Source organism: Sphaerodactylus townsendi, linkage group LG12 (genome assembly GCF_021028975.2).
Source record: "Sphaerodactylus townsendi isolate TG3544 linkage group LG12, MPM_Stown_v2.3, whole genome shotgun sequence".
NCBI classification, from domain to species: domain Eukaryota; kingdom Metazoa; phylum Chordata; class Lepidosauria; order Squamata; family Sphaerodactylidae; genus Sphaerodactylus; species Sphaerodactylus townsendi.
In genome coordinates, this window is record NC_059436.1 from 21,737,402 (window position 1) to 21,763,954 (window position 26,553).

The window sequence follows — 26,553 nt, forward strand, 5'->3', positions numbered from 1 at the left end:
AACAATTATTTCAGATAACGCCAGCGGTATTTTTATATTCGATGGCCAACATTTGGATGCAGCCAGGAAGTGCTAGGAAGATGTCAAGTATGTCCAACGTTTGTGATCAGTTCCCCTGCAAAGAGCATTAGGCCCTGTTACCTTGGCACCAGCTAGTTCTTTCATCATGAACAGCGACTCGTCTGCTCTGTCGTCATCGTCGTCATCATAGTTTGGGGAGGGGGCCCCCTCTGCACCTTGCCGCAGCAGCCCTCCCCCTCCTCGGGGATCAAATGGGTCAACTACAATGGGCTCAGTGCCTTTAATTTCACATCGGCAGAACGGGCAGCCCTGGCCCTCCGATTCCTGAAGGAAGGAAGAAAGGAGATTCACAACAGAGTGTCCACAATCAGCATCAGAAACTTTGACAGTAAGTGCATCTAAATACTACAGAGGAGTAGTAGAAAGAGTTTGGATTTATATATCATCTGCATTTATTCAACCATAAGGAGTCTCAATGCAGCTTACAATTGCCTTCCCTTCCCCTCCCCACAACAGACACCTTGTGAGGTAGGTGAGGATTAGAGAGTTCAGAGAAAGAACCATGATTGGCCCAAGGTCACCCAGCAGGAATGTAGGAGTGGGGAAACAAATCTTGTTAACCAGATAAGAGTCCACCACATGTGGAGGAGTGGGGAATCAAACCTGGTTCTCCAGACTGCTCCTAACCACTACACCAGGCAAGCCAGGCACCCACACACCTGCAGTGTGCTTTTCCCAACTATAATACAGTGTGGTGCCAGACAATCTGTAACCCTGTGCCTGCCCAAGAGACAAAAGAACAACAGGCTATAGTACATGCTGCCCAACATGTGTTTCCCCCACTTCATCTTGATATGGAAAGATACCGGACAACTTCTACCATGCCTCGTTCAGAAGACTCAGGGTGTTCACACCTGCAAAATTCAAGGCATGGGGCAAATTTACATCTTCAAATGTGCAGCTGTACAGAGCTGCTGATTTGCACTGAATATCAGGCAGGCCAAGCTCACTCCATGCAGAAGTTTTGGTGAAGTCAGCAGCAGCTCGGTCAAAACACAGTGAACACAACAGGTTGGCCGAGAGGCTGCAAAGGGAACAGGTTCCTCACCTGCCAGGCCGTGAGACAGGAAGTGCACATCAGGTGGCCGCAGGGTTCAATCTTCACATCCTTGTCATTTTCGGCACAGATTTTGCAGAGCTGGAAGGTGGAGCCCATCTCACAGTACAGTTCGTATTGTTCCTGCAAGGAGCGGAGAAGGGACAGCAGACTGGAATCAAAATGTTTTCAGAGAAGTCCGTCACCTGGACAGCTTTTAAAAGCCCAGCTTCAGAGCTGGCAGTGGACAATTTTTATGAGGCTATCAATTTAAGAGGAGCAAGAAGGAAGAGAAGCTGTCTTCCCAAACAATCACAATAATGTCACCACTCGAAAAAGCCTCCTTGGCTGCTCCAGAATCAGTTTTTCCTCTTGAAATTCATGTTTTGCACAATACCTAAAGAAGCTTTAAAAGCCTGTGTGTAACAGAACTGAAGTAATGCTTGGGGACAAGACATGCAATGAAACAAAAAGAAAGAAAGGTGGAATTCTGTCCTCACCTGTGTAACTTTAATGTGATCCTGAGGCGTGGGCTCACAGAGACCAGTCAAGTCAGGGTTTTGATTTCTCCCATCAGGATATAAGTAGCTACAGAGGAGAAGACAAGATGGTTCAACTGAGCCAGTTTGGAACAGTGGCTGGAGTGTCAGACTAGGATCTGGGAGACCCAAGTTCGAATCCCCTGCACGGAAGCTCACTAGGTGATCTTGGGCCAGTCACATCCTCCTGGCCTAACCTACCTACAAGGATTGTTGTGAGGATAAAGAGGGGAATTGCGCAACTAAATAAACAAATACATTGCCCTCTGTATGTAGCACGTCGCCTCAGCAGGGAAAGATTGGCTACTGAGGGGGGAAATGTCATTTTGAACTCTCTTATCAAGAGAACACTTTGCAAAATCCAGAAGGCTGAAAATAGCAGCTGGTGAACCACAATACAAGCTTCAGCACAAATGTGCTGAAACATAACAATCGCTCTCAGCCTCAAGCCCCTCTTCCAGCCAATCGCAGTGGTATACTTTTTTCTTCACCTGAACAAGTGGAGGCATGCTTCCAGTCTACTCTTTACGGCACAACCAGACAGCCTAAACTGAAACAAAGATGGACCCAACCTGCAATCGTGGTGTGCAAAAGAAGTCTAAATGAATGGCCCGCAAAATAATTATGCAGCTCCATAAGGCAGAATGGAATATGTTACAAGTGTTTGCAGGTCTGTAGCAGTCCTAGCAGCCCAGAGTAGCCCTGTCAGAGCTCAGAAGCTAAGCAGAGTCAATACTGAGAGACAGCGTGGTGCAGTAGTTAAAAGCAGGTGGACTCTAATCTGAAGAACCAGGTTTGATTCTCCACTGCTCCACATAAGTAGCAGGCTCTTATCTGGTGAACTGGATTTGTAATGAGCTGTCTGCCAATATGGCTACAGAAGAGAAAGGGAGGTATAAATCCAAGCTCTTCTTCTCTTTCTTTTACTTGGAAGGGAGACAGCCAAGGAAGACTGGAGCGTCTATGCAGAGGAAGGCAATGGCAAACCACCTCTGCTCCTCTCTTGCCCTGAAAATCCTGTGGGGTGGAACTTCATGGGGTCGAATTGGTTGAGACTCAGTGGCACACTTGGCTATGGAATCTGATAAATCCTGAACAAGGAAAAGTCACCACTGCTGAATTGCCACCAGAACACTGAAGACTTCTATTCCACCCTCTAATGACGATGCAAGACTGCATCTGAAGAACATCGGTTAACAGAAAGTTCAGGATTTGCTACGAAACATGCTGAGGAGCCACTTACAAGCCTTCCCTGAAGCCGTCTATCAGTGCCTGAAAGAGGGGTTTGTTGTGGGGGATCGTCTGAAGAATGTTTCCATCGGCAGTGACATAACCGATGGCCCACTGACCCAATCGTGTGCAGCTCAGTCGGAAAATGTAACTGCAAACAAAAAGAATACAGATTTCAATACAGTTTTCGCTACTCGTCAAATGGATGCAACCTTTTCTTCCTGAAGATTAAAAAGATAAACCATCCAGTTGGAGAATTGGTTTCTGCGGATCGGGAGACCACCCACAGCTAGAAAGGAGGACTTCAAACAGTTGTATGCTCCCCCTAAGATGAAACTTCACCACATCCATCAGTGCAAAGATGCTCTCAACTTTTTTGATGTTAAAAGTCAGCTTTGGATTATATGAGATTACTGAAGGGAAAGCCTAAGATCCCAATGAAAGGCAATAATATCCTGAAGACATATCCAACACACTCTGGTTCTGCCCCAGTCTGACATTTCTCCTTGGAATCTGGACATTTTTCCTGGCTTCCTGGTACACGGGCCTCTTTTCACAGACCTCCACCCACCTTTGTGATATAAAATGAAGAGGGAGGGTTTGCTGACAAACAAGAATTTCCTTTTCACACCACGGGAAACTGCGGACTAGACACTGCGAGCTGCAAAACAAGCACTTATTATGCGGCACATCTTGACCGCAAAAAGGCCTGCTGTTTGGCACACTCGCCACAGTGGAATCAGCTGTCTGGGGAGGTGTTGAGCTCCCCCCTCACTGGCAGTTTTCAAGCAGCGGCTGAACAAACACTAGTCAGGGGTGTTCTAGGCCAGGGGTCTGCAACCTGCGGCTCTCCAGATGTTCATGGACTACAATTCCCAGCAGCCCCTGCCAGCATGGCCAATTGGCCATGCTAGGAGGGCAGATGGGAATTGTAGTCCATGAACATCTGGAGAGCCGCAGGTTGCAGATCCCTGTTCTAGGCTGATCCTGCAGTGAGCAGGGGGTTAGACTAGATGGCCTTTATGGCCCCTTCCGACTCAATGGTTCTAGGAGCAGAAACTGCCCCCAAGCAACAAGCGAAAAGGCCAAGAGCTCCTGCTCACAGCCCACCCATCATCACTTAGATAAGATTTCCCACCCCCAGAAGAAACAGTGCACATCTTCCTTGGAGAACTCAGGGCAGGTATCCCTTAAAGACCAGAAGACATGAAGGCATAAGCAGAGCTCGTGTAGCATTTCCCTGGCAGGGGGAGCGCAATATAACGTACTGAGGCAGAACTCTACACTATGCCCTGCAGTGAAAAGGAAAGATGAGGAGACCACTGGAGCATTATGGAGAACCTGCTCTCGTTTCTCTCCGGGCAACAGGTGAGCACGGAGGCAGCCATGGCTGACCACCCCGACTGCAGTAGATTTGCTCGAGGTCTGCAGTAACACTACAGAAGGGGATGGGTCGTGTCTCAGTGGCAGAGCATCTGTTTGGAATGCAGAAGGTCCCCAGTTCGATCCAGGGCATCTCCGGTTGAAAGGCAGTCATGTCAATGGGAGAGACTTCTGGCACAGACCTTGCAGAGCCGCTGCCCATCTGGGCAGACGACACTGACCCAGTGGACCAAATGGTCTGAGTCGACACAAGACACCTTCAGGGGCTCACGGAACACCACAGTGCAACCTACTGACCTTCAGCAACAAAACCCTGAGCCCTCTGAGAAAGCTTTTGGCTGAAAGGCGAGCAAGGAACTTTCTAAATGCATAACAAGCGTTTTATCACCCTGTTGCCATTATGTTAAACTTTGCCAGCCACAGCAAGCGGTACAAGATACCTCACATCAGCAAAAAGGGATCCTGTTTCAAGCACTTACCTGCCAGGTTTGTGAATGAATTTCAGAAGCCGTGCTTTGACCTCGTCGTACGTTAAGAATGCCATGTAGCCCGGGTGAGTCACCGCCAGGCTGTTCCAGTTCCTAAGCAGAGAGGACCAGGGCTGAAGACAAAGTGCCCAATCAGTAACTGGTCAGCAGCGGCAAAGCCAGCCTTCTCCCCCCCAACCCCCACCCCCACCCCACCCGAGGAAAACTGAAATGCAATTCACCCCCTCAGATCAGGCCCTCCTCGGCTGTATCCCACACCACAAGGCCCCGTGCCCTATTCACGAGAAGCAGCCCATTTAGCTTCTGGTGGCTTCACTCCCAGGATTTTGAGATTACAAAAATACAGAGCAAGGTTTCCCACAAGCTGACAGCAGCTACAACTTTTCTCTCATTCGGACTCACAAGTATTTTTCCTGTTACAAAACAGAGGCTGGACGATTCCTGGCTCGCTCAGCTAGGAGTTAAAATTCAGATGGGATCCGAACCTGCAACTCTTGTCAAAAAGAGTCCACAATTTCACAACACTCTTTTTTGTCAAAGGCTCATTCCGCACATGCAGAATAATGCACTTTCAAACTGCTTTCAATGCTCTTTGAAGCTTTGCGGAATGGCAAAATCCACTTGCAAACAGTTGTGAAAGTGGTTTGAAAATGCTTTATTTTTCGTGTGCGGAAGGGGCCAAAGCTACCCAAGAGACGGTGGTGTTGTGTCAGCATCTAAAACTCACACTTCTGGAAGTCTAAATGGCAGAAAAACAGACCAGAGATTGGCTGTGAGAGGAGAAGACAGCCTCCCGTGCTAGAGGAGAGGGCTGAGCTAATTACGGTGTTGTATCCTTTGGCCAGTCGCCTACCATACAACAAACAAGGACAGCAGCGACACATAACAGTACTTTGGAAGCTATTTTGATTGTTCAGCTACGCCTGTGTTTTTAGGCAAGCCATATTTCTTTCCTCTTACCTGGAACAGTCGTGTAAAGATATCGAATTCAAACACAGAAATGTAATCGTTGCATGTCAAGTCAATCGTGGACTTCAAGGCCATCGCCTCTAGGCCTGAGCTGATAGGGTGAACTTCGTGGAGGGCCTGACGGAACAACTTCCAGGGGACGATGGTTCTGGCAGGGAACAAAGGAGCAGCCCACCAGTCAGCATGCAAGGGGCTGACAAGAACATTTTTTTGCCACAACGTCCTATATGGATTCACAGTCATGAACGGAGGAGGAAAGGCGAATGCAGCTAAGACTTTTGCCTCACAGAAACAGTTCACACAAGCTGACAACAGAAGCTATATTTTTTAATTTGTCAATGCACCGATTGAATTGGTTTCCAAAGTCAACACGTAAGTGCCTGATACTGAACCAGACCACTAATACATTAGGGTCAATACTGCCTATTCCAGGGGTCTGCAACCTGCGGCTGTCCAGATGTTCATGGACTACAAATCCCATCAGCCCCTGCCAGCATGGCCATGTAGTCCATGAACATCTGGACAGCCGCGGGTTGCAGACCCCTGGCCTATTCAGACAGGCAGCAGCTTTCCAAGGTTTGTCCTTTTAACTGGAAATGCCAGGGATAGAACCTGGGACCTTTTGTATGTGAAGCAGATGCTTTACCAATGAGCCATGGCTCCTCCCAAAGCGCCTGTCGCTTTATTTATGTAACGGCAAATAACAAGGAAGCAGCAAGGCCTTCCATGTACAATAATCTCCCTGTAAAAAGTCTAAACTGCTTTGACATTAAGCCAGTGACAAGACCATTGGTGGAAGGCAAGAAGAAAACCAACTGGATCTGAGCAAGCGCCACAAGCAAACATTTTGACAGCTAACTATTTCCAAGCACCTTTTCTTAGGATTCCAGTGCATAAGAGAAGCTCTGTAAGAATATATGATTCTGGCCTCCAGCTATGCTTGACCACCTCTACAGAGACAAGGGCCGCTTCCGCACGGCCATGCTAGGGGGTGCGTCAGCATATACGACGCCGACGCAACACCACCACCCCCCCGGGACCGTTCACACGAACGGTCCCAGTAAAGACAGGGAAGACGGCGCAGTGCTGTGCCGTCGCCCGATCGACTTACCTTCCCTGCGACCTTCCGGTGCGTCGCCGAGGCCAGGGGACATGCCCCCCTGCCCTGCGCGACCGCTCTGGAGTTGCAGGGCAGGGGGTGCGTGTCCCCAGGCCTTGGCGACGCGCCGGAAGGTCGCAGGGAAGGTAAGTCGATCGAGAAGGGGGGGGATGGTGCCTTCCAGCCGCTGCCGTTCGCACGGGGAGCAAGGTTTGCAAACAGTGGCTTCGCGCCGCTGGGGGGGAGCGAGGGCGGCATAGCTGCATCGCAGCTGCGCCCCCCATGCGAACAGCTCCCTAGGGACGGCGTTTTTGCCGTCCCTAGGGCGCTGTAAAAGGCCCGTGCGGAAAGGGCCATGGTCACCCAGCAGGAATGTAGGAGTGTGGAAACACATCTGGTTCACCAGATAAGCCTCCACCACTCAGGTGGAGGAGTGGGGAATCAAACCCAGTTCTCCAGATTAGAATCCACCTGCTCTTAACCACTACACCACACACACACGCAGATAATATGTGCTGTACACATTGATAGAAGTGAAAGGGAAGCCAGAGCCTTGAACCCCTAGTTAGTACTGATGGATCTCTTTGGTTCTACCAAAAGTCACACTGGCAGTAGCCTTGAGGGGGAAAAAGTGGTCACAAAGGCAGCATCACAGGAAAAACCACCATGATCCATATGCCAGTAACACATGAAACCTCATGCGTAAATTAACGTCTAGTGATCTAAATGGATCTTTTAGTGCACAGGTGTCAAACTCGTGGCCCTCCAGATATTATGGACTACAGTTCCCATCATCCCCTGCCAGCATGATGCTGGCAGGGGATGATGGGAACTGTAGTCCATAATATCTGGAGGGCCACGAGTTTAACACCTACGTTTTAGTAGAATTGAAAGCTATGGATCCAGGAGCTAGTGGTAATTATAGTGAGCCCTAGAAAGTGTTTGGGGAAATGCTTGGAAAAGATGCCAGCAGGTACGTCTCTGAAGGTGGCGCTAGCAGTTCTATTCCCCTGAGGCCCTCCCCATAAGATTCCCTCATATGTTCTTGATTGATGTCAAAACAGGTAGGTCAGGCATGTTTAGAAGCAGTGTAGATGTCCTTCAAGACTTACCAAATCCTGAGTAGAAGATTTCTCCACTTACTTTTCTCCAAAAGCTTTTCTCCAGAACTCTGCTGCATCAGCCTTTGTGATCCGGAATGTGTCTCCCTGGAAGAGTCCGCTTGGGAAAATTCCTTTCAGTTCCGCTAGCATGTGGCTGAAGATCAGGGACAGTTTTGTAAGGTTGCGCCTGAAAGATCACAAACATGTATTTGTCTTAAAATGTGAATCAAGGAACCATTGGGAATGTGTGCAAGCAGCAAATAAGACCCAAAATATTACTTTCCACCTTCCATCTGACTCGAAGCAAAGTAGGAGAAATGCAGGAAGGTACAATTTTTAAGTCACATTTGGGCAGACTGTTTTGAAACAATGAAACCTGGGTCTCAGTACACTCTAACAAACAGCTCTTTGGAAACTCTGCCTCGCAAATCCCTTGTAGGCGAGAATTTTAGCTATGGAACAGAAAAATCAGAAACACATTCGAGGTCCTGCAGGAAGTCTATGATCAAGTTAAAGAGCAAAAGCACTACTTAATACGTCACCTTAATTTGATTACTTTTTCCTCTCATGACACCAGTTTGTGTATATTTTATAATTTAATCATACTTTATTAAGGGAATAATCCAGAGTGTCATTTCCTGCTAAGTGGTGCCTGCCCAAGCACAGGAAATAAACTGCAAGATTCATGGTTTTTAGAGAAGGGAGAATACACAGAGGAAGCACCTTCAGTTTCACAAATCTAAAGACAGTGAAAAGGAAAAGGGGAGGAAGGAAGTCTGTAGAATCAGAAATCCTGAACGTAAATAAATTGTCTAGCTGGATTTTTGTGTGAGATCCACAACATTTCCAGTTTCCAAGCCAGCAGGAGACATATTTATTTATCTGCATAATTTATGCTCTACTCTCTTCCGTCAGGGGAAACTCCAAAGTGGCTTTTGCTGTTCTCTATATTATCCTCATAACAGCCCTGTAGGTAGGTTAGATCAAGAGAAGAAGAAGAGTTGGATTTATATCTCCCCTTTCTCTCCTGTAAGGAGACTCAAGGGGGCTTACAAACTCCTTTCCCTTCCCCCCTTCACAACAAACACCCTGTGAGGTAGGTGGGGCTGAGAGAGCTCCGAAGAACTGTGACTAACCCAAGGTCACTCAGCTGGCATGTGTTGGAGTGCATAAGTTTATCTAATTCACTAGATAAGCCTCCACAGCTCAAATGGAAGAACGGGGAATCAAACCCGGTTCTCCAGATTAGAGTGCACCTGCTCTTAACCATTACACCACACTGGCTCTGTTGAATGGCTCCAGGCTACCCAGCAAGCTTCCATGGCACACTGAGGATTCAAATCTGGGTCTCCTAGATCCTAGTCTGATATTCTAACCCAGGGGTCTGCAACCTGCGGCTCTCCAGATGTTCATGGACTACAAATCCCATCAGCCCCTGCCAGCATGGCCAATTGACCATGCTGGCAGGGGCTGATGGGATTTGTAGTCCATGAACATCTGGAGAGCCGCAGGTTGCAGACCCCTGTTCTAACCCATTACACCACCAACCACACTGGCCATATACTGCCTACCGAGTACTTTGACAGCAGATGCCAAGTCAGGCAACAGTATACCTTCATAAGGAAACTTTGACCTAGTTCCTTATTTCTGCAAACCCAAACTCAAGATCACTCAAACAGTGAAGACTGAGTGTGCGGATGTTGCCTTTCACATATACATTTCTACTTTTGCAACATCCTCTCCAACTATGAACATCACTCTGCATCCATAAAACAAGTTTTGATAATAAAAGCAAGAACTTGGATCCAAAAGCCAGGAGGAGTGGTCTTTATCAAGAAACAGTTCTGTGCATCAGGCAGTTTGTACAAATAAAACATAAAATGAGATAAAGTTGTTAAACACCCATCTCCATCACTGCACACACAACCCACAAACCCACATTTCCTTCCCATCAATGGACTCATCGGCAGCTGTGCAGAACCTACTGCTGTTCTATGCTTATTAATGATATTTAGTGGGGAGACAAAGTGGTCTTGTTTTTTCTGCCTAACACTCTTAATCTCCAGTGCCAGACTACAGTTCGTGCCTATCTCATTAGCCAGTTCTTTTCTTAAAGCTCCATGCAGCTTTTATCAAACAGGACTATGAGGCAATTAGAAGGCTTCATCTTGGTTGATTTCCATGAGTTTTTGGAAAAGCAGGTAAAAATTCCCAAACTAATACCACTAAAGCCTCCTGCAACACACAAATTCATGAAGTTTTGCTTTGTCTACTAGCAACATAAAAAGGGTCCGTAATACTAAAGAATATCAGAACTAACCCAGTATACCTGACAACAGTATACCTTTGCAAGAAGAGCTGAGCAGGATCAGACCAGGGGTCCATCTAGTTCAGGGTCATATTTAACATAGTCAAGAGGGTCAAGAAGAGAAGCACAGAAGCCACAGCCTTCCTCTGATGCTACTTCCAAGAAGGTTCCAATTTCTCACCTTACCTAGTAGCCTTTAATAGACCTCTCCTCCATGAATCCATCCAACCCCCTTTTAAATGCACCTCTATGACTACATCCACCGTCAGTGAATTCTCCTCATTTGGTAGTACAGTATTACTTCTGTTCCTCCATCCTGTGCCTACTGCCATCAATTTATTGGATGCTCTTGAGTTCTAATATTATGGGGGGAGGGGATAATCTCTTTGCATAATTATATAATCCTTCATCATGAACATCTGGAGAGCCGCAGGTTGCAGACCCAGCCTCTTCAGTCTTTACTCATATGAAAAGTGTTCCAACTACTTAGTCATCCTGACTGTCCTCTTCTGCACTTTCCTCAGCTCTGCAATATCCTATTTGAGACATGGCAACCAGAACTGCAGAGTATTATTCCAAATTCAGTTATAACCCAGCTCTGTACAAAGGCATTACAATACTGTTTTAATTTTTACAAAACCAGCACTACTTGTTCATGTCTGCTATAACTGACAGTATAATGTCCCCAGACTCACTTCTGTCAATGCTGATATCTGCCTCTTCCAAAAACCTAAACTTATCATAAGGATTTTGCAAATACCAAAAGCTCTTGCATGCCACCGTCTGTACATCAGAGCAAACCGGTAAAATCTGCAATGGTCCATGTAGGTCTGCACAGAAGGCCACAAATAGGAATCCTTGCTATATTACAAATGTCACTATAGCAATTATTATATGTCACTGCTAGCTTCTGCAGAATAGGCAGGTGTTTGTGAATGAAACAAAAAGCCTCAACAATGAAGTCATCTTACAAGAAGAAATTTGTTAAGTGCTTGAATACTCTACTGAATATGTATCAATAAAAGCATATCAACAAAGCCATGCTCTCTAAATGAGTTGCCTTTCATTTTGTTATTGGCAAACCATGATTATTTATTTAAAAGGTTTACATCCTGCCATTCTACCATTAAAACATATACAAGATGGCAAAACCCCAAAAAACAAATATCTAGTTACATATCAGTAAAAACGTAAGAAGAAACCAGTGATTTATAGCATCATGCAGCATCCTACTGATTTCAGCCATTTTTTCTCTACAGGTTAAGTGCAAACTGATATAGAACTTGGGAGAGGGGGGATTCTTGGTAACGACATCCCAGCAGATTTTTCTAGACAAATACCATGGATAGTTTGGTGAGATGTTGCTCATCACAGTGGTGGGTATTTCTGAGTACTTATATTTGGACACAAGGTTCTTAAGTGAGACATAGTTGTTGGCTGTTACATGACCCAAACAGACAAAATATCTGATCCATCATCTTGCCCATTTTGACCCAGCTGCCCTGACAGATGTTGACAGGAACCTGGGATCTGTGAAGGCCACCACAGGTGCTCTGGGTCCTTGTCCATACTGGTTTCTAAAATCATGTGAGGACTCCATTAACAAGCCACTGATGTCTCTGCTAAAGCAGTCACTGATTTGGGATGCTGTCTTCAGCTACTCAAAAAGAACCTTATCTGCCCTCTATTTATATATTACAAAATTCTTGCCTGGTCTATAGTCTGACCTTTCTGGGCAAGGTGATTGTGGGAAAGCAGCCCAGGAAACCCACTAGGCCCGTGATTAAGAGAGCTGCAGCAAACCAATTCCAAGCCTTCTTGGATAACTCCTCTGCTCTGTAACCTTTTCAGTCTGGTTTCAGGTTGGGCTATGGGACAGAGAACGCGCTAGTGGCTTTACTTGAGGATCTTTGTCTGAAGTTGAGAATCTCCATCTGAAGCCATGCCTACTGGACTTATTAGCAGTCTTGATACCGTGGCCCACAACATCTTTGTAGACATTTGGAAGTAGAAGTAGGTATCAAGGTGTGTGCTCCAGATTAGTTTCAATTGTTCCCAACAGACCAGACTTAAAGGTTTCCTCAAATCACTCCACGCTACTTAATCTCTACGTAAAGTACTCAGTAGAAAACATGCTTTGTTTTGGAACTGGATGTCAATGTTCTGACAACACCCAGCTCTTTCTTTCTATCTAAATCTCCTGGTAATGTGATACAGGCCTTGTGCTACTTTCTTGGCTGTCATGGTTAAATAGCCAAGAGTGAATGAGCTGAAACTGAATTCTGGCAAGATGGAGGTCACACAAGTCATGAGCCCTGAGATCTTGAAGGAGAACATTATGCTTCCCATCTTTGATGGGGCTCAGCTGATCTGAGCAGATTCCATTAAAAGGTACCAGGATTATATTAAACTGGAATGGTTTAATACATTACAACATACTGTAGGTACTGTCTGTTTGCTGGATGTATTATCTTGCTCTCACTGCATTTTCTAGTTATGTAGTATCATTCTGTGCATTATTTAATATATCATGTCTAATTGTTATGGCTTTGTTTTCAGATTGCTGTAATCCTGGCCCTACTGCATTGCTTAGCTGATGTTGCATGCCAGTGACTGCACTGATTTACACTATGTAATCCTCAAGTCTCACTGAGAAGGTGGACTATAAATAATGTAAACAATGATGAACCTCATTTAAAGGGACATAAGCACCAGTGAGGCTAACTCTCTCCTCCCCTAGCCTCTTTCCAGACCAGTTTGTAATGTGGTGGAGGTTGATACTCTACCATCAAAATGTGCAGGTATCAGCTCCAGCATAGGGACAATCCCTGCCTTCCCTCCTTTTTTGATGATATTACAGGGCTGGGTCCAACAAGACATCATCATTTTTGCTTCCATAAATGAAGGGTTGCAATGGTGTAGATGCCCCCATTTTCTTTAGCCTGACAGTTGGCAGTTCTGGCTCAGGGAAAAACATGTACTGCATAACGGGGAAACTATTTCAGTTGCGCCACACGGAAACTAGGTTTGCTTGTGCACACACTCTAGATTTAGTCCTTATTAGGATCACAAAGAGACTACAGAAACCCCACAGTATGCCTATCTGCCACAGGAGGATGGAAAACTGGCCACAGATAAATAAAATCTCCAACAAACCGGGCACTGGCAACTTTCCACAAGGTACTAAGCCCAATTCAAGCACAAGACTGCAAGTCTCACTAATTAAAGCTGAATATGAACTAGCTGCCGAACATTATTCTCCAGTGGATGTTTTTGAGGATGACAGCTGCTCAACACACATTTTGGGAAGGCTCGCAGATTTGAAAGGGCCCACAATTAATTAGGATCGTTTTGGACCTAACCAATTAAAAAGCAATAGACAAAGCGGATCAAGTTTTTTTTTTTTTTGAAAAACTGAAGAATAAGAGTTAGCAAAGCTGTTGCAACCTCACTGCCAGCTTCTTTAGAAGTCTGGAAAGGGAAGTGATCTCTTGCTTCACTGGCCTCTGTTGATGGAAAGTATTTTTTTTCCCAGGAAACTGAAGTAATTATAACTGAGAAACGCGATTAGCTAAACGGACTTTTTTTTAAACCAGTTGCTCTCAGGTAACTAAGAAGCATAAAGTCAAAACACTACTTGCCATTATAAACTAGGACACAAAATTACACATGCATGAGGAAAAGTTAAAAACCATGCATAATTATTTTATGTGCCTCTGAAGGCCAGGGAGGGCATGACAAAGTCTCACAGATTCAGGGCAGAAGGCACTCAGCAAATGAACAAGGATGTGTTCTTCTCTGCTGGGCATTACAGCATATGTTTATAACACAAAGTTCATTCCAAATCATTCCACATAAGAATAATCGCCCAAATAAATGATGTCTAGTTTCAAGCTATCAGGTAGATGATACACCCATCACTCAGCAGTTCGTCATCCAAAACAACAATGTCCCAATGGAAATTTGAAGTGCCAGCAAAAACACCCTAATGCTGGGTTTTAAATAGTTTGTTCACTTTTAATTACTTCCATGCTGTTTAAGATGTTTTAAGTTGTAAGCTGCCTTGACCAGGTTCTCTGGAGAGATGGCACAGAAATTTTCTTAATAACAGCAATAACAATAATCTTCCATGAAAATCATTTCAGGTAGGTAGCTATGGTAATCTGCAGTATAAGAGCAAGATTCAAGTCCAGCAGCACATTAAAGATCAACAGGATTTTCCAGGATACATGTTTTCAAGAATCAATGCTCCCTGATCTGATAAAGGGGGGCTTGACTCTTGAAAGCTTATACTCTTGTTGGTCTTTAAGATGATACTGGACTAAAATCTTAATACCATCCTGCTTGCTGACATTGACTACTGATTCTGTGTCACTCCTTCCCATCTAATCTTTGCATTTTTTCCCCGTGAAATCACATTGGAAAGTCACTGGGGGAAGTCATATGATGTAACTGAGGGCAACCAAAGATCAATAAAAACAAGGCCAGCTTGCCCCCCCCCCCCCCATCTACTTCAAAGTTATCACCATTCAAATTCCCACATTCCTGACACAGATCACCACTGGGAATGGTTTCCTTTCAAAACTGCTTAACATGTTCACATACACACCCCAAATCAGTGAGAACTTCCAAATCAATCCTAAAGTAAAACATAGGTTGCAAACCACAAGAAGGCGGCAGGGCAGAAAACACAAGCTGCCCTCAGGCCTTCTGCTTTCCATTCTTGCTTTAGCAACCAGTCTTATACAAGCATCAACAACCACCTGTAGCCATCCTATGTTGATCCAATTCCAGCAGTAAAAATAGGCAAGCCACACCAGATCCAATTGTGAGGACCCTGAATGATAACTGCCCTCTACTGCCTTTTTCGTCTGTGCTGTGGTGGCCCAACTTCCTTCCTCTGTCTTCACTGTTTTGGCTCCATGCGTCTTCCAGGAAATCAGCGGGTCAATCGTGTATTTCCAGTCCTACCAAAATCACACACAGCAGCCTTGAAATGGGCCCCCCACTTCCCCTAGTTCATCTTTCTGATGCTGTTCCCCTTTGACCCGTAGCAGACTGTTCCTTTCCTGCTTCCTGTTGGCTGGATAAAAAACATGCTTCCATTGTAAGGGTCTGCCTTGCAGAAGTCAGAGTTAAATGTTTTAAACTGTTACATTTTAATTGGCACCAGTAACGCTTCTTTAAAAATTCACCAGTCAGGCAATGTCACATATTCAGCCAGTATCTCTGGTACTTCACAAAAAAAATCCTAACTTGCAGGATTTGTTCTTGGAATGGCTTCTTCTTAATTTACAGTTCATAGAGCTAACAATGAACTCAATAGTTGTGAATTTCAGATTCAGCAGAAAAAAATCTGAACCAGAACTAATTCATGCAGCTGTCTAACACAACACAAGACTAATTCCTAATGCGTTGTACAAAATGAAACTAACTACAGCCCAAGCAGGACTGCATGTGCTCCTTTCAGGCAACTAAAAAGGCATGTGGAATTTAGAACAGGGCAGAGGATATGACATCCTTAGTTTATTTTAAAAAGATGATTAAGTCCAACAGCTAAAATGCGTTCTAGCATAAGAGTGCTGGGAAATCTCCCAGAGTTCAGCTAGTGACCTGTACAGTTTGTCTCCTCTTCACATAGTAAGAAGTAAATTATGCAAAAGAAAACACTGCAGAAGGCACGAAAGACAGGAATGCAGGATGGACTCAAGGTCAGAAGACTGAGATAATGCCACCTGGCCCTGGGTGCCTCTACTTGGTTACCCAGGGAAAGTGAAAGTATTTTGCCATCAGTTTGTTCGTTCCCCATCCCCCCCTCTGCTTCTCTACTTGATGCCACCTGACTCCCGCCTGACCTTCAATGCCCTATGGGCCCCCCAGCCCATCTTTGTTTCTAACAGTAAAGGCAGCCATCTCTAATGGTAGCAAAATTTGTACAACAGGGACACTTGAGTACAAGACAAAGGTTGTCATATTGTGGAAATTGTGCAGAGAAATATGACCCAAAGTCCACAACATTTTGTTGCAGGTCTCTCTACCTGTTATCATACAAAGGGCTCAAAGTGAGGGTCTTTATGGAATACAATAGCCCCAATAATCATCCATAATTAGAAAGATTTGTGATGGTCTAATCCCTGAGCAGGAACACCGCTCTGAGAATACAAAGATACGCTTTATATATTCAACAACTGCTCAAAAAGGAAAAATATTTTTTGTTCATATAGCAATTCAAGTTAAAATTACAATTCAGGAGGCAATGACTATTCCAGTACCGGCTGTAAAAGCCAGGTATTATCTCCATTATCACTATTAGCAAATGTAACACAAATTCATGCAGAGTGTAATTTTTAAACATAATGACATTAACAGTAACAGTCTTAGACCACTGACCCTGCATCTAAAAAGCTACAACCTTGCTCTGCTATTCACAAACAGAAAGAATATTGGAGGAGTCCAACATTTTATATATACTTTTATTAATCGGTTGAGAAAAACAGATGAGGTTCCTGGAAGCACAAATATCCTCTTAAAATATAACAACGCAGCTTCCTTGTTTACATTCTGTGAGGAATACTGCCAAATGTACCTGGGGGACAACATGTGTAAGCAAATTTCTCTTCAAGCACTGTTGATTCCATATCAAGAAAGAAAAAATTAGCTGTTGTGGGTTTTCCCGGCTGTGTAGCCACGGTCTGATAGTTTTAACTCTTAATGTTTGTCCATAGCTGGCATCTTCAGGGGCATTTCATGGTAAGATGTGCTTCTCTCCGGGGCACAGAGAAACACATGAAACCATGGCATGCCTCCGGTGAGGAGTCCACAGGTCACTGTAAAGGAAAAAATTAGCATCTAAAACTGCCACACCACAGACCGGAAAACTCACAACAGTCAGTCGATTGCGATCGTGAAATTCTTCTTTGCATTAATTTAGAATCTATGAACAAATGGTAGCATCTGCTTCTAAGTACTCTACCCTTCTGAAGTGTGGTAAAACACCACCACTAAGTTTCAGACACACACACACACACACACACACACACACACACACACACACACACACACGGCAATCCTCTCTATCTCCAACCTTCTAGCTGGTTTATTTTTTATGCTACAAGGTTTAAAACATGTCAAATCTGAATTATACTCCAATAGGAAGACTCAAGAGCAGAAATCAGGTTGGCATCTATTTACAGTTCATTGCAACGATTGGGCTGTCCTTGAAAACAATTCAAAAGCTTCGCCACATGCACAAGGAAGCAGTTTGAGGAGGATGAAGTGGGTTCCTAGTTCTTTCTCTGTCCTTCCTAATTCCATATTTGTGAATCCAATCACTAATCACCCCATGACATTTGGTGGTCCAAAGCTCATTTTGGGGTACAGAGCCTGTTTAAATATACTCAATATTTGTCACTGTATTCAGGAGCTGGGAACCACCAGGAAGTGTAAACAAGGAACTGAGAACCACCTTCTGCCTTAGAGCAGCTTGCCTCCTAGCTAAGATGAGCTACGACTGCGCTGACTCCCTGGTCTTCTGAAGACACAAGTTTGGACCTGTGTTTGCCTCAGCCAAATAGCCCTCCTGTCACCAATTTCTTAAAATTGTACCCTTCTGAAAAGGAGCGTTGTGTTTATTCGTGAAGTCTTTGGGGAGAGATGGCTTGTAAGCGCAAACAAACCATGTGAAAGTCAATGAGCAGCAATGAACTGGAGTTTCTCAATCGCCAGATATTCCTCAGCTATTACTGCTCTGCTATTCTACTGTGCAGTCAGTGAACTTTTTAAAAAAAGAATGATTGCTTAGAAATCTGGCAGGGATATCCTGGAAAGATCACACTGGCCTCCCAAAAGTACCCCAGAAATTGCTTGTTGCGGGCCATGGGCTTTTCACCTCTGCTTCAACATGCCACACTTCATAGAGGCACATGAACAGCAGCTCCACATTCCTACAATAACTGGATATTCCATGTAAGTCAAAACTGTTGTGCTCCGATCAGTTTAACTGACCCCTGCAAACAAGTGCCGAACAGCCAAGCTCAAATATCCTAAGTCAACATTTGCAAACTCAGTGCAGCTTCACAGACTGCTTCACATAGTAATCAGCTTTTAAAAATAGATACACAACGGAACTACTTTCAACTAAACTTTCAACACAGGAAGTGAATGAAATTCCACTTAGCTCTTACTGACAGCAGCATAAGTCACCTTTGAGAGAAATGAAGAGTAACCAGAGTACAAAATTAAACATCCATTGTCTTTTGCTTACTAGGAGGGAAATGATCCAGACAGATTTTAGAGGCATCAAATTCTATGGCCTTCCTATGCCTGTCTGCAGAGTCAGCTAGCATTACATTGATTTTGTGGACTGAATCACCAAGGTGCTAGCATGAATCAGGAAGCAAACATAAACCTGCAAGCAAAGAAACAGAAGTTCAACTCAGACACAGAATGCCTTCAAACATTTTGACTCCATTTCTATGAGTGGATGATTTTGGCAGGGGAAGCAGTTATGATTTTTTCCCCTCACATTTTTTAATACTGGTCTCATAAATATTTTAATTATGTGACTAGCATTACACATTCTACAATTATTTGTTACTTCTTTATTACAATCTTAAAGCAGGATTCTTGTGCATCTGCAACAGAATCCGGAATTACACATACAGTGGTACCTCGGTTTTCGTCGATAATTCGTCCGAAAGGAATCGACGAAAACTGAAATCGACGAAAACTGAGGCACCATTTCCCATAGGAATCAATGTAAATCCAATTAATCCGTTCGAGGCACTCAAAAAAGTGCCTCTAACGGATTAATTGGCTTCCTGAAACCCCAGCCGGGAGGCAGAGGGAGCTCCTTATTTGGACAGTGACATCAGGGAGAGTCACTGCCCAAATAAGGAGCTCCCTCTGCCTCGAAGTTGTTAAGTTTGAGGAAGCTCAGGAGTTTATTTGGGCAGTGACATCAGGGGGTGTCACTGCCCAAATAAGGAGCTCCCTCTGCCTCCCAGCTGGGCTTCCTCAAACCCCAGCCGGTTTCGGTTTTCCTGGACTTTTCGTAGGTTTCGGTTTTCATTGACTTTTTCTGGGCAAATTTTTTCTGTGTTTGAGGACGAAAACTGAGGCAATCGACAAAAACCGAGACAAATTTTGCCCAGAAAAGGTCAACAAAAACCGAAACCGACAAAAACTGAAGTCAACAATAACCGAGGTATCACTGTATTGGTAAAACACAATACTTGCTCAAATTATATTTAGAATTATGGCAGTAGATCAGAGGGTGACTTTTCACTGCAGCAAACAGAATTCATGAGACATATTATAATCAGTCACGCCTTCTGGTACCTAAGGAGAGCCAGTCTGACACAGTTGTTAGAGAGCTGGACTAAGCACCGAGACTTGGATTCAAATTCCCACTCTGTCCTGAAGCCCACTTGGTGACTTTGGGCCTGTCATGTTCTTTCAGTCTGATCAACTTCATAGGGCTGTTGTGATAATATCAGAAGTTTAGAAATAAAAGCTTTTAAAAAATCACTGCTCCTTCAGTTGTGGCTTTTTATATTCTACAGTTAAAATTTAAAAACCCCTAAGTTCACACAAGTCAATGTCTTTGAAACTGCTGGGTTTCACAAGCGCATCACATCAAATATGCATCTGTTTCCCTGCGGCACTTCTAACTACAGAGCTGCTAAGTACTTCACAAGTTTTTCATAGTATAATATTTATGATGTATTGATTTCAACAAAGTATTTAGGAGAACATGCCCAAGAAGCATCCCTTCAAGAAACATTCACAGTTTCCTACAACGTTTGACACTTGGTGCAAGTAAGTTAGCTGCAGAGTTGCAATGCTATGTTGTTGAATTGGTGGGATTAACTGACTAACAATCTCTGGTCATTCAAAAAGATGCACCAGATTTGTATCCAATTTGTAAATCATCTGCACTACAACGGGAATTAAAAATGCCAGTGCCTCAGGCCATCTGAAAAGAGGATTTCCCACTTCTCTCACACAGGGGAAACAGTCCTAATTTAGAAACCTTCCTGGCACTGTTGCTGCAGACATGCTGCAGAGAAAGAGGATGCTGGAATCTGTCTAGTTAACACGTACAAATCCTGCGTTGTGTTTATATGAGCAAAGCAGGTGTGCTGCCTTCAATCATAGCACAGCTCCTCAATTCTCTTCTACTAGAGAACAAGATTATCATCCACGGCTGATCACTATTACAGCCACAAAAATTTCTCCAGTGAGTTATCAAACCAAAATATCTGTAGTGTGAAAACTACCCACAATGGATGAAAAGCCTAAAGAGCCAAAATGAAGTTTCTGGACGAAAAACAAAATTATTTACATTCGATATTTAGACCCTACTTTTCTCCCCAATGGGGATCCAAAGTGGCTTACAACATGATTCCTCCCACTAAACAAATTTCAGACCAACATTTATAAATGCATCTAACAGTGCAATCCAGAACGGAGTTACTCCAGCCTAAGTCCATTGACTTCAATGCTCTTAGACTAGAGTAACTCTGTTCCGGATTGCACTGTAAAGCACACAGCTCTGGCAGCATGTAAGACTCTTGTGTCAATAATTCGTATATTGGTTCAGATGTAGAAATGCCGATACCAAAAGGATCTCAAGTATGAACATCAGTATCACAACTACACAGTCACCGCCATATAAGGTTTTGAACTGTGAATTCCCCAAGATAAAAGGCAAGGAAATAAGGAGAAGGATGGATACTAGTTTTTTTTAATCATATATAGCTTGCTACATCCCCCCCCCCCCCCAAAATCAAGTCACAGCTGACTTATGGTAACCCCGTAGGATTTTCAAAGCAAGAGTAAGCTGTATGCTGTTTTTCTTCCTTTGCACAAAATTATCAGTTAAGAATTTTATTTTTGTACATTTGGGGCAAGTGAAAACTGCACTTGAAAATGGTCAGGAAAAATAAATCACGAGAAGTAAACAGGATATCAACAGCTATTTCAAGCCACAGAAACAGAGTCCATCAAAACCTTAATAGTTAGATGCCAGCAAATACAAAAAACCAAACAATGGCTCATAGACTAAAAATGCTCAATCCATATTCTTGAAAAGGAAACATCAAAAACTGTAGCAACAATGAGACTTTCACATTAATTTCTCAGGCTAGTAAAGCAAAGCTCAAAATCTTACAGAAAAGACTGCTACCACATACAGAATGAGACATGTCAGATGTCTACGCTATATTGAGAAAAGGAACATGTATGGAAGATCATATTGCAAATTTACACTGATCACTGGAATATATGAGAGAATTTTCAGAAGAAAATCAGCTTGTGTTTATTAGATTACAAGAAAGCTTTTTACTATGTAGATCATGAAAAGTTATGATTGCTTTTGAAAGAAATGGAAATGCCACAACATCTGATTTTCTTGATGTGCAACCTACACTCTGGACAAGAGGATACTGTTAGGACAGAATATGGAGAAACAGGATGGTTTCCAATTGGCAAATATGGATGTCAGACAAGGACGTATTTTATCTTCCTACCTGTTCAATTTATATGCAGAACATATCATAAGGAAAGCTGGATTAGATTGAGATGGAAGCAGAGTAAAAATTAGCAGAAGGAACATTAATCATTTGAGGCATGGAGATGACATCACATTTCTAGCAGAAAATAGTGAAGACTTCAATTTCATACTGATGAAGGCTAAAACAGAAAGGTGAAGGTGTGTGCTAAGTTTAGTTTTTAAGAATAAAGAGTTTTAGAATCCCACAATTAATTGAAGTATTATTTTAGTCACCAGAAAACTGCCAGGTTCCCACCTGGATCTGCCAGGTAAAGAGGGGATGACCCCACAGTCTCTACTACCTCCCTCAACATGCATGTTTCATTGTCATGCTCTCTCCCCCACCCCCACAGGAAATGCCTCCACATCATACAGCTATTCTTGTCATAAAACCTTTATCTCCAACTCTGAAATCTCCTCCTAAGACTGCCACTGTCCTTCACAAGAGGAGCCAGAAAGGAAGTCCCCAGCAGCTGCGTGAAGCATAGCCATTATCCTTAGGACACACGCAAATATTACTGACCGTTATACAAACCTGAAGAATACTCCACTTCCTAAACTTGCTGAATGAGCTTTCCTGCTACTAAATTTTGAACAGCCTCAAGTTAGCGTACAATGAATGCTCATCAAATTTCTCTGCATTCCTGCAACCTCCTTTTTTTCTTCTTTTGCTCATGCAAAAGTACTCAGCAAACACACAAGGGAAAACGCTGCATATTGGCTTGACAAACAAAATAAAGCGCTGACCCGGCAGGAACAGCTTAGTATGCATAAATTCCAGATGCGCCTGCAGCCCTGACACCATCTACCTCTGTCCTTTGAAGCCAGAGGAGCAGAAGGCAACCAGAACAGGAAGACAGAAGCATATTCACATTGACATATCATTTACAAAACAGGGAACTGTTTTGTATGATATACTTCAACTTGTGAAAATATCTACCAGTCACTGAATCAAAATACTGCCTTGTAAGTAAATGTTGCATTCTGAACACCTGTCCACACAGCACTACATATAGAGGTTCCTCCTAACCTCCACCAAGGGTTATAAGGATGCAGGATTCCAAAACTGGGAGGAATTACTTTGGTCCTAAAGGAATGGTTCTAGAACCATTCTCACATTTACATATAAAACCAGCATGGTGCTTTCCCAAGCATGCACTGGGAGATGAGTGATGTGTCCACTAGTCCATTAGGAATAATCTACCTGAGATCTAGCATCAAACCCTTTGTAGTTTGTAGACTGAAAGTATGTCTTGGTCTCATCTTCTCAGACTTTACTTCAGAGCACTAAGAATCTTCCACTATTCTAAGAACAAGCAGAAGCTTGAATTCTTGCCTTGACCAGCAAGCATAGTGAAAAGGGAACTTAACCTACTGCTTCTGCTGTTTTTCATAACAAGGATTATGGGGGAAAGTTGACATAAAGAACATAATCTTCAGAATGTATGCAAAATAGGGGTGCGAGGGAGTTCCAAACTTTGAGGATGGCAGCGGAGTAAGAGAAAAGAGGAAGTGTGGAGTAGGGAAAAGGAAGTCAGCATCTATCCGCTTATTTGCTTCTTTCCACAACATTTGAATCACCAAATTCTGTGGGGACAGAGATGGAAAACTTTGTGATACAGTGTTTTGAACCCAAGAGAGAATAGTTCTCATGAAAGGGAGGTAAATCTTCTTCTTCGGCTGTATTCCCCTTGAGGGACTTAGCAGATAAGTGACCTAACTTACATGGTTGTTGAAAAGTCTGAGGTACTGTTAAGTGAGCTTCTTTAAACACTGAAGCACCACTTAAGCACCGTATTAGAGAAATTTTCTTTAATATTAAGTTTGTAAGCTGTGCATCAAAATGCATCTCTGCAAAAATGCATAACACTGCAAAAATTCATAACACTCGCAAGCCTTTTTTGCTTTCAGTTCCAACTCCTCAGCAACTACACCATTGAAAGTGATGCAATATTGTGAAAACAGAAAAATCAACTCATTCATTACTGGCCACGTAAAATTTCAATAAGAATTTAAATAATGTTTTAATAGTGACCCTCAATATCCATCCTGGTTTAATTATGTAAGATGTTGTAATCTGGTTTTAATGTTTATATTTTTATATTATTTATTCTACTGTATTGTTTTATATGCTTTTATTTGTAAGCCACTCTGAGTCCTTCAGGAGATTGGTGGGGTAAAAACTCAATAAACAAACAAACAAATAAATAAATGGTTAGCCAGTGAAGAACGGCCTTACCTAGGCTGGGAATTCTCTTCATACATTCTCTCTTTCCCTTCTTTGAAGAGGCTGATGGTTTGCTTCGTCTTTTTCATCAAGTTCTCCATGAACACCCTGAAGTATTCATTCTCTCCTAAAGTCTCCATCTTCCCCTCATAGCGTGACAGGATAGTTCGTAGATGTTGATATGTATCAGGAAGCAGGTCTAGAATGTAGGGTGGGCTGTTCTTTAGTGCCAATTTGGGGCTCTGACACAAACGTACAACCTGAAAAAAAGGCAAACTTTTTTAAGCATAAGACTTAGAAGCCAGCATCTTCTGAAATGCCAGCAAGGGACTCACCATCAAGATGTCAACACGCGTAACTGAATTATCAGAAGCTATAAAACTCATCCACTATGAATACTGTAACTTACAGTATTACAAATTTTTGTCTAACCTTTCACAAGTTTAAATTTAAGATATGCACCATATCTGCCCTGAGACAAGAACCAATCTTGATAGCCTAGCTGCGGTATCACACAAGGTATTAATTAGTACTCAGCAACAACACTGCTGAAAGTACCTTCCCAACAAACCTTGGAACACTTTAATTACTCTTCCCGAATGAAACATAATGAACCCACAAAGAAGCCATGATGACCATGAATAGGGAATAAAGAGATGGTCAGAAATCTACAATCTCTCTGGCTTCTGGTGAAAGAGGACACATTTGGAAACAAACTATTCCTACAGGTTCAAATCAGGAAGATTAGGACTCACAAGCGCTTTCAGCCAGCATTTTGAGATGCTGCTTTCTCTGTAATGCATGCAGCAACTACACTGGGCTCCCTCAGAAATTATCTTGATTGCCACAATTAGAAAGGTACTGTTTTTGACCACAGCTAAACACCATTGCTCAGAGAACCTAATGAAAAAGAGGTGTTTTTTTCTTAAACACTGACAAAAATAAAACAGGAAATCCTTAGGAACCACATAATGCTTCCCAACACAGTGGACACACTTGTGATAATACAAATTGTGCACCACTGAACACAAGTTTCCAGGATGATACAATACACACTTAACTGTGTTTTTACTGAGATTGAGGTTTAAAAAAAAAAGCTACCACAGAACAATAGTCTGCCAAATGTTGCAAGGCTTGTGATTCACCCGCAAGTATAAATGGCACTTGGCACCCAAAACTATCAGAGAGGAAATGGATCTGCGGAAATATAAACTACATTATTTATATCAAATGTATCTCCACAATACTGACAAGTACTTCATGTTCTACATACGGACAGTGCTGATTCACATCCAAAATACTGCAGTACTCTCTTCAGAGATTTCAAACTTTTTAAAAGGATATCCATATAGTACTAAACTGCGTATTCTCCAATTTTCGTAGGTCCTTATAGCCACAAAGATTTTAATGTGCATTAGAAAAATCTACCTAAAAACATAGACTGGAAAACACCAACACACCAGTCCAAGACACCTGACTAGTAGTGAACACCGCAAATAGTAAATTATTTGTTTTCTGTGGTCTGGCCACCAACACCACAAGAACATTAGCCATAAGATCACAGAACAATTTCACCTTTTAATACAGATGGATTCCACCTAAGCTGTCAATGAGGTATTGTTGAAGGCTTCCATGTCGGACTCAACTGGTTGTTGTGGGCTTTCTAGGCTGTGTGACCGTGGTCTGGTACATCTTGTTCCTAACATTTCACCTGCAAGCGAAACAAGATCTACCAGACCATGGCCACACAGCCTAGAAAGCCCACAACAACCATCAAAGCCCAGCTTTTGCATGTATGAAGTATTGTCAAGTCACAGCCAGCCTATGACAACCGCTCACGGGGTTTTCAAGACAAGAGACTAACAGAGGTAGTTGGCCACTGCCTGTCCCTATCTAGTGACCCGGGACTCCTTGGTGCTCTTCCATCCAAGCACTAACCAGGGCCCTGCTCTACTTAGCTTCTGAGGTCTGGCAAGCTTGGGCCATCTAAGTCAGGCTGGATTTTAGAACATGTGATCGCCTACTAACCTCTTGTTTCTCAACCAAGAAGAAATTGCACCATATCAATTACCATTCATACCCCCGCCAGGTAACTGCAAAACTAATTCTATGCAATCAGTAGAACTTCACATTTCAGAAAGCAGCTGTCCATGATATATAAACAGAGTCGTAGCGAGTGGAACTGCGCCCGAGGCACGTGTGTGCCCTGTGCCCCTGCCACACACCCCATTGGTGCGCGCCCAGGGCAAGATACCCCCCATCCCCCTGAGTGCTACGCCACTGTGTATGACAAAACATTTTTCCTGAAATATGTATTACTTGGCATAATGGTCTGCAGTTTCAAGTTGAAAAGTTTCACTGAATGTACGCAAAGCATTTTTGTAGCCAGTGACACTTCTGGACACTGGATGACGTGTAGATCTCAGTTCAGCACTACCAGGTACAGAAGATATATCCGTGCACTGTGCCTCCAAAAGGGATTATGGTTCATGCTCCAACATATAGGCAAAGCTATGCTTTCTTAATCACTAAGGTA

General features: G+C 43.3%; 1 protein-coding gene across 2 annotated transcripts in view; it reads right to left on the reverse strand.

Annotated features, from left to right (window-relative positions):
- The window catches only part of CBL (Cbl proto-oncogene), a 44,478-nt gene that overhangs the window by 10,229 nt on the left and 7,696 nt on the right, over positions 1-26,553 (reverse strand). Inside the window, exons 2-9 of one of the 2 annotated variants that reach the window (XM_048512977.1) lie at positions 24,030-24,277; positions 7,969-8,115; positions 5,718-5,874; positions 4,749-4,870; positions 2,900-3,037; positions 1,618-1,705; positions 1,130-1,261; positions 142-345 (exon numbers count right to left, since the gene is read on the reverse strand). In XM_048512977.1, coding sequence (XP_048368934.1) covers positions 142-345; positions 1,130-1,261; positions 1,618-1,705; positions 2,900-3,037; positions 4,749-4,870; positions 5,718-5,874; positions 7,969-8,115; positions 24,030-24,277 — 1,236 coding nt within the window. Of the gene's footprint in view, positions 1-141; positions 346-1,129; positions 1,262-1,617; positions 1,706-2,899; positions 3,038-4,748; positions 4,871-5,717; positions 5,875-7,964; positions 8,116-24,029; positions 24,278-26,553 lie in introns of those variants that run through there. The other variant, XM_048512978.1, reaches the window with a different exon arrangement.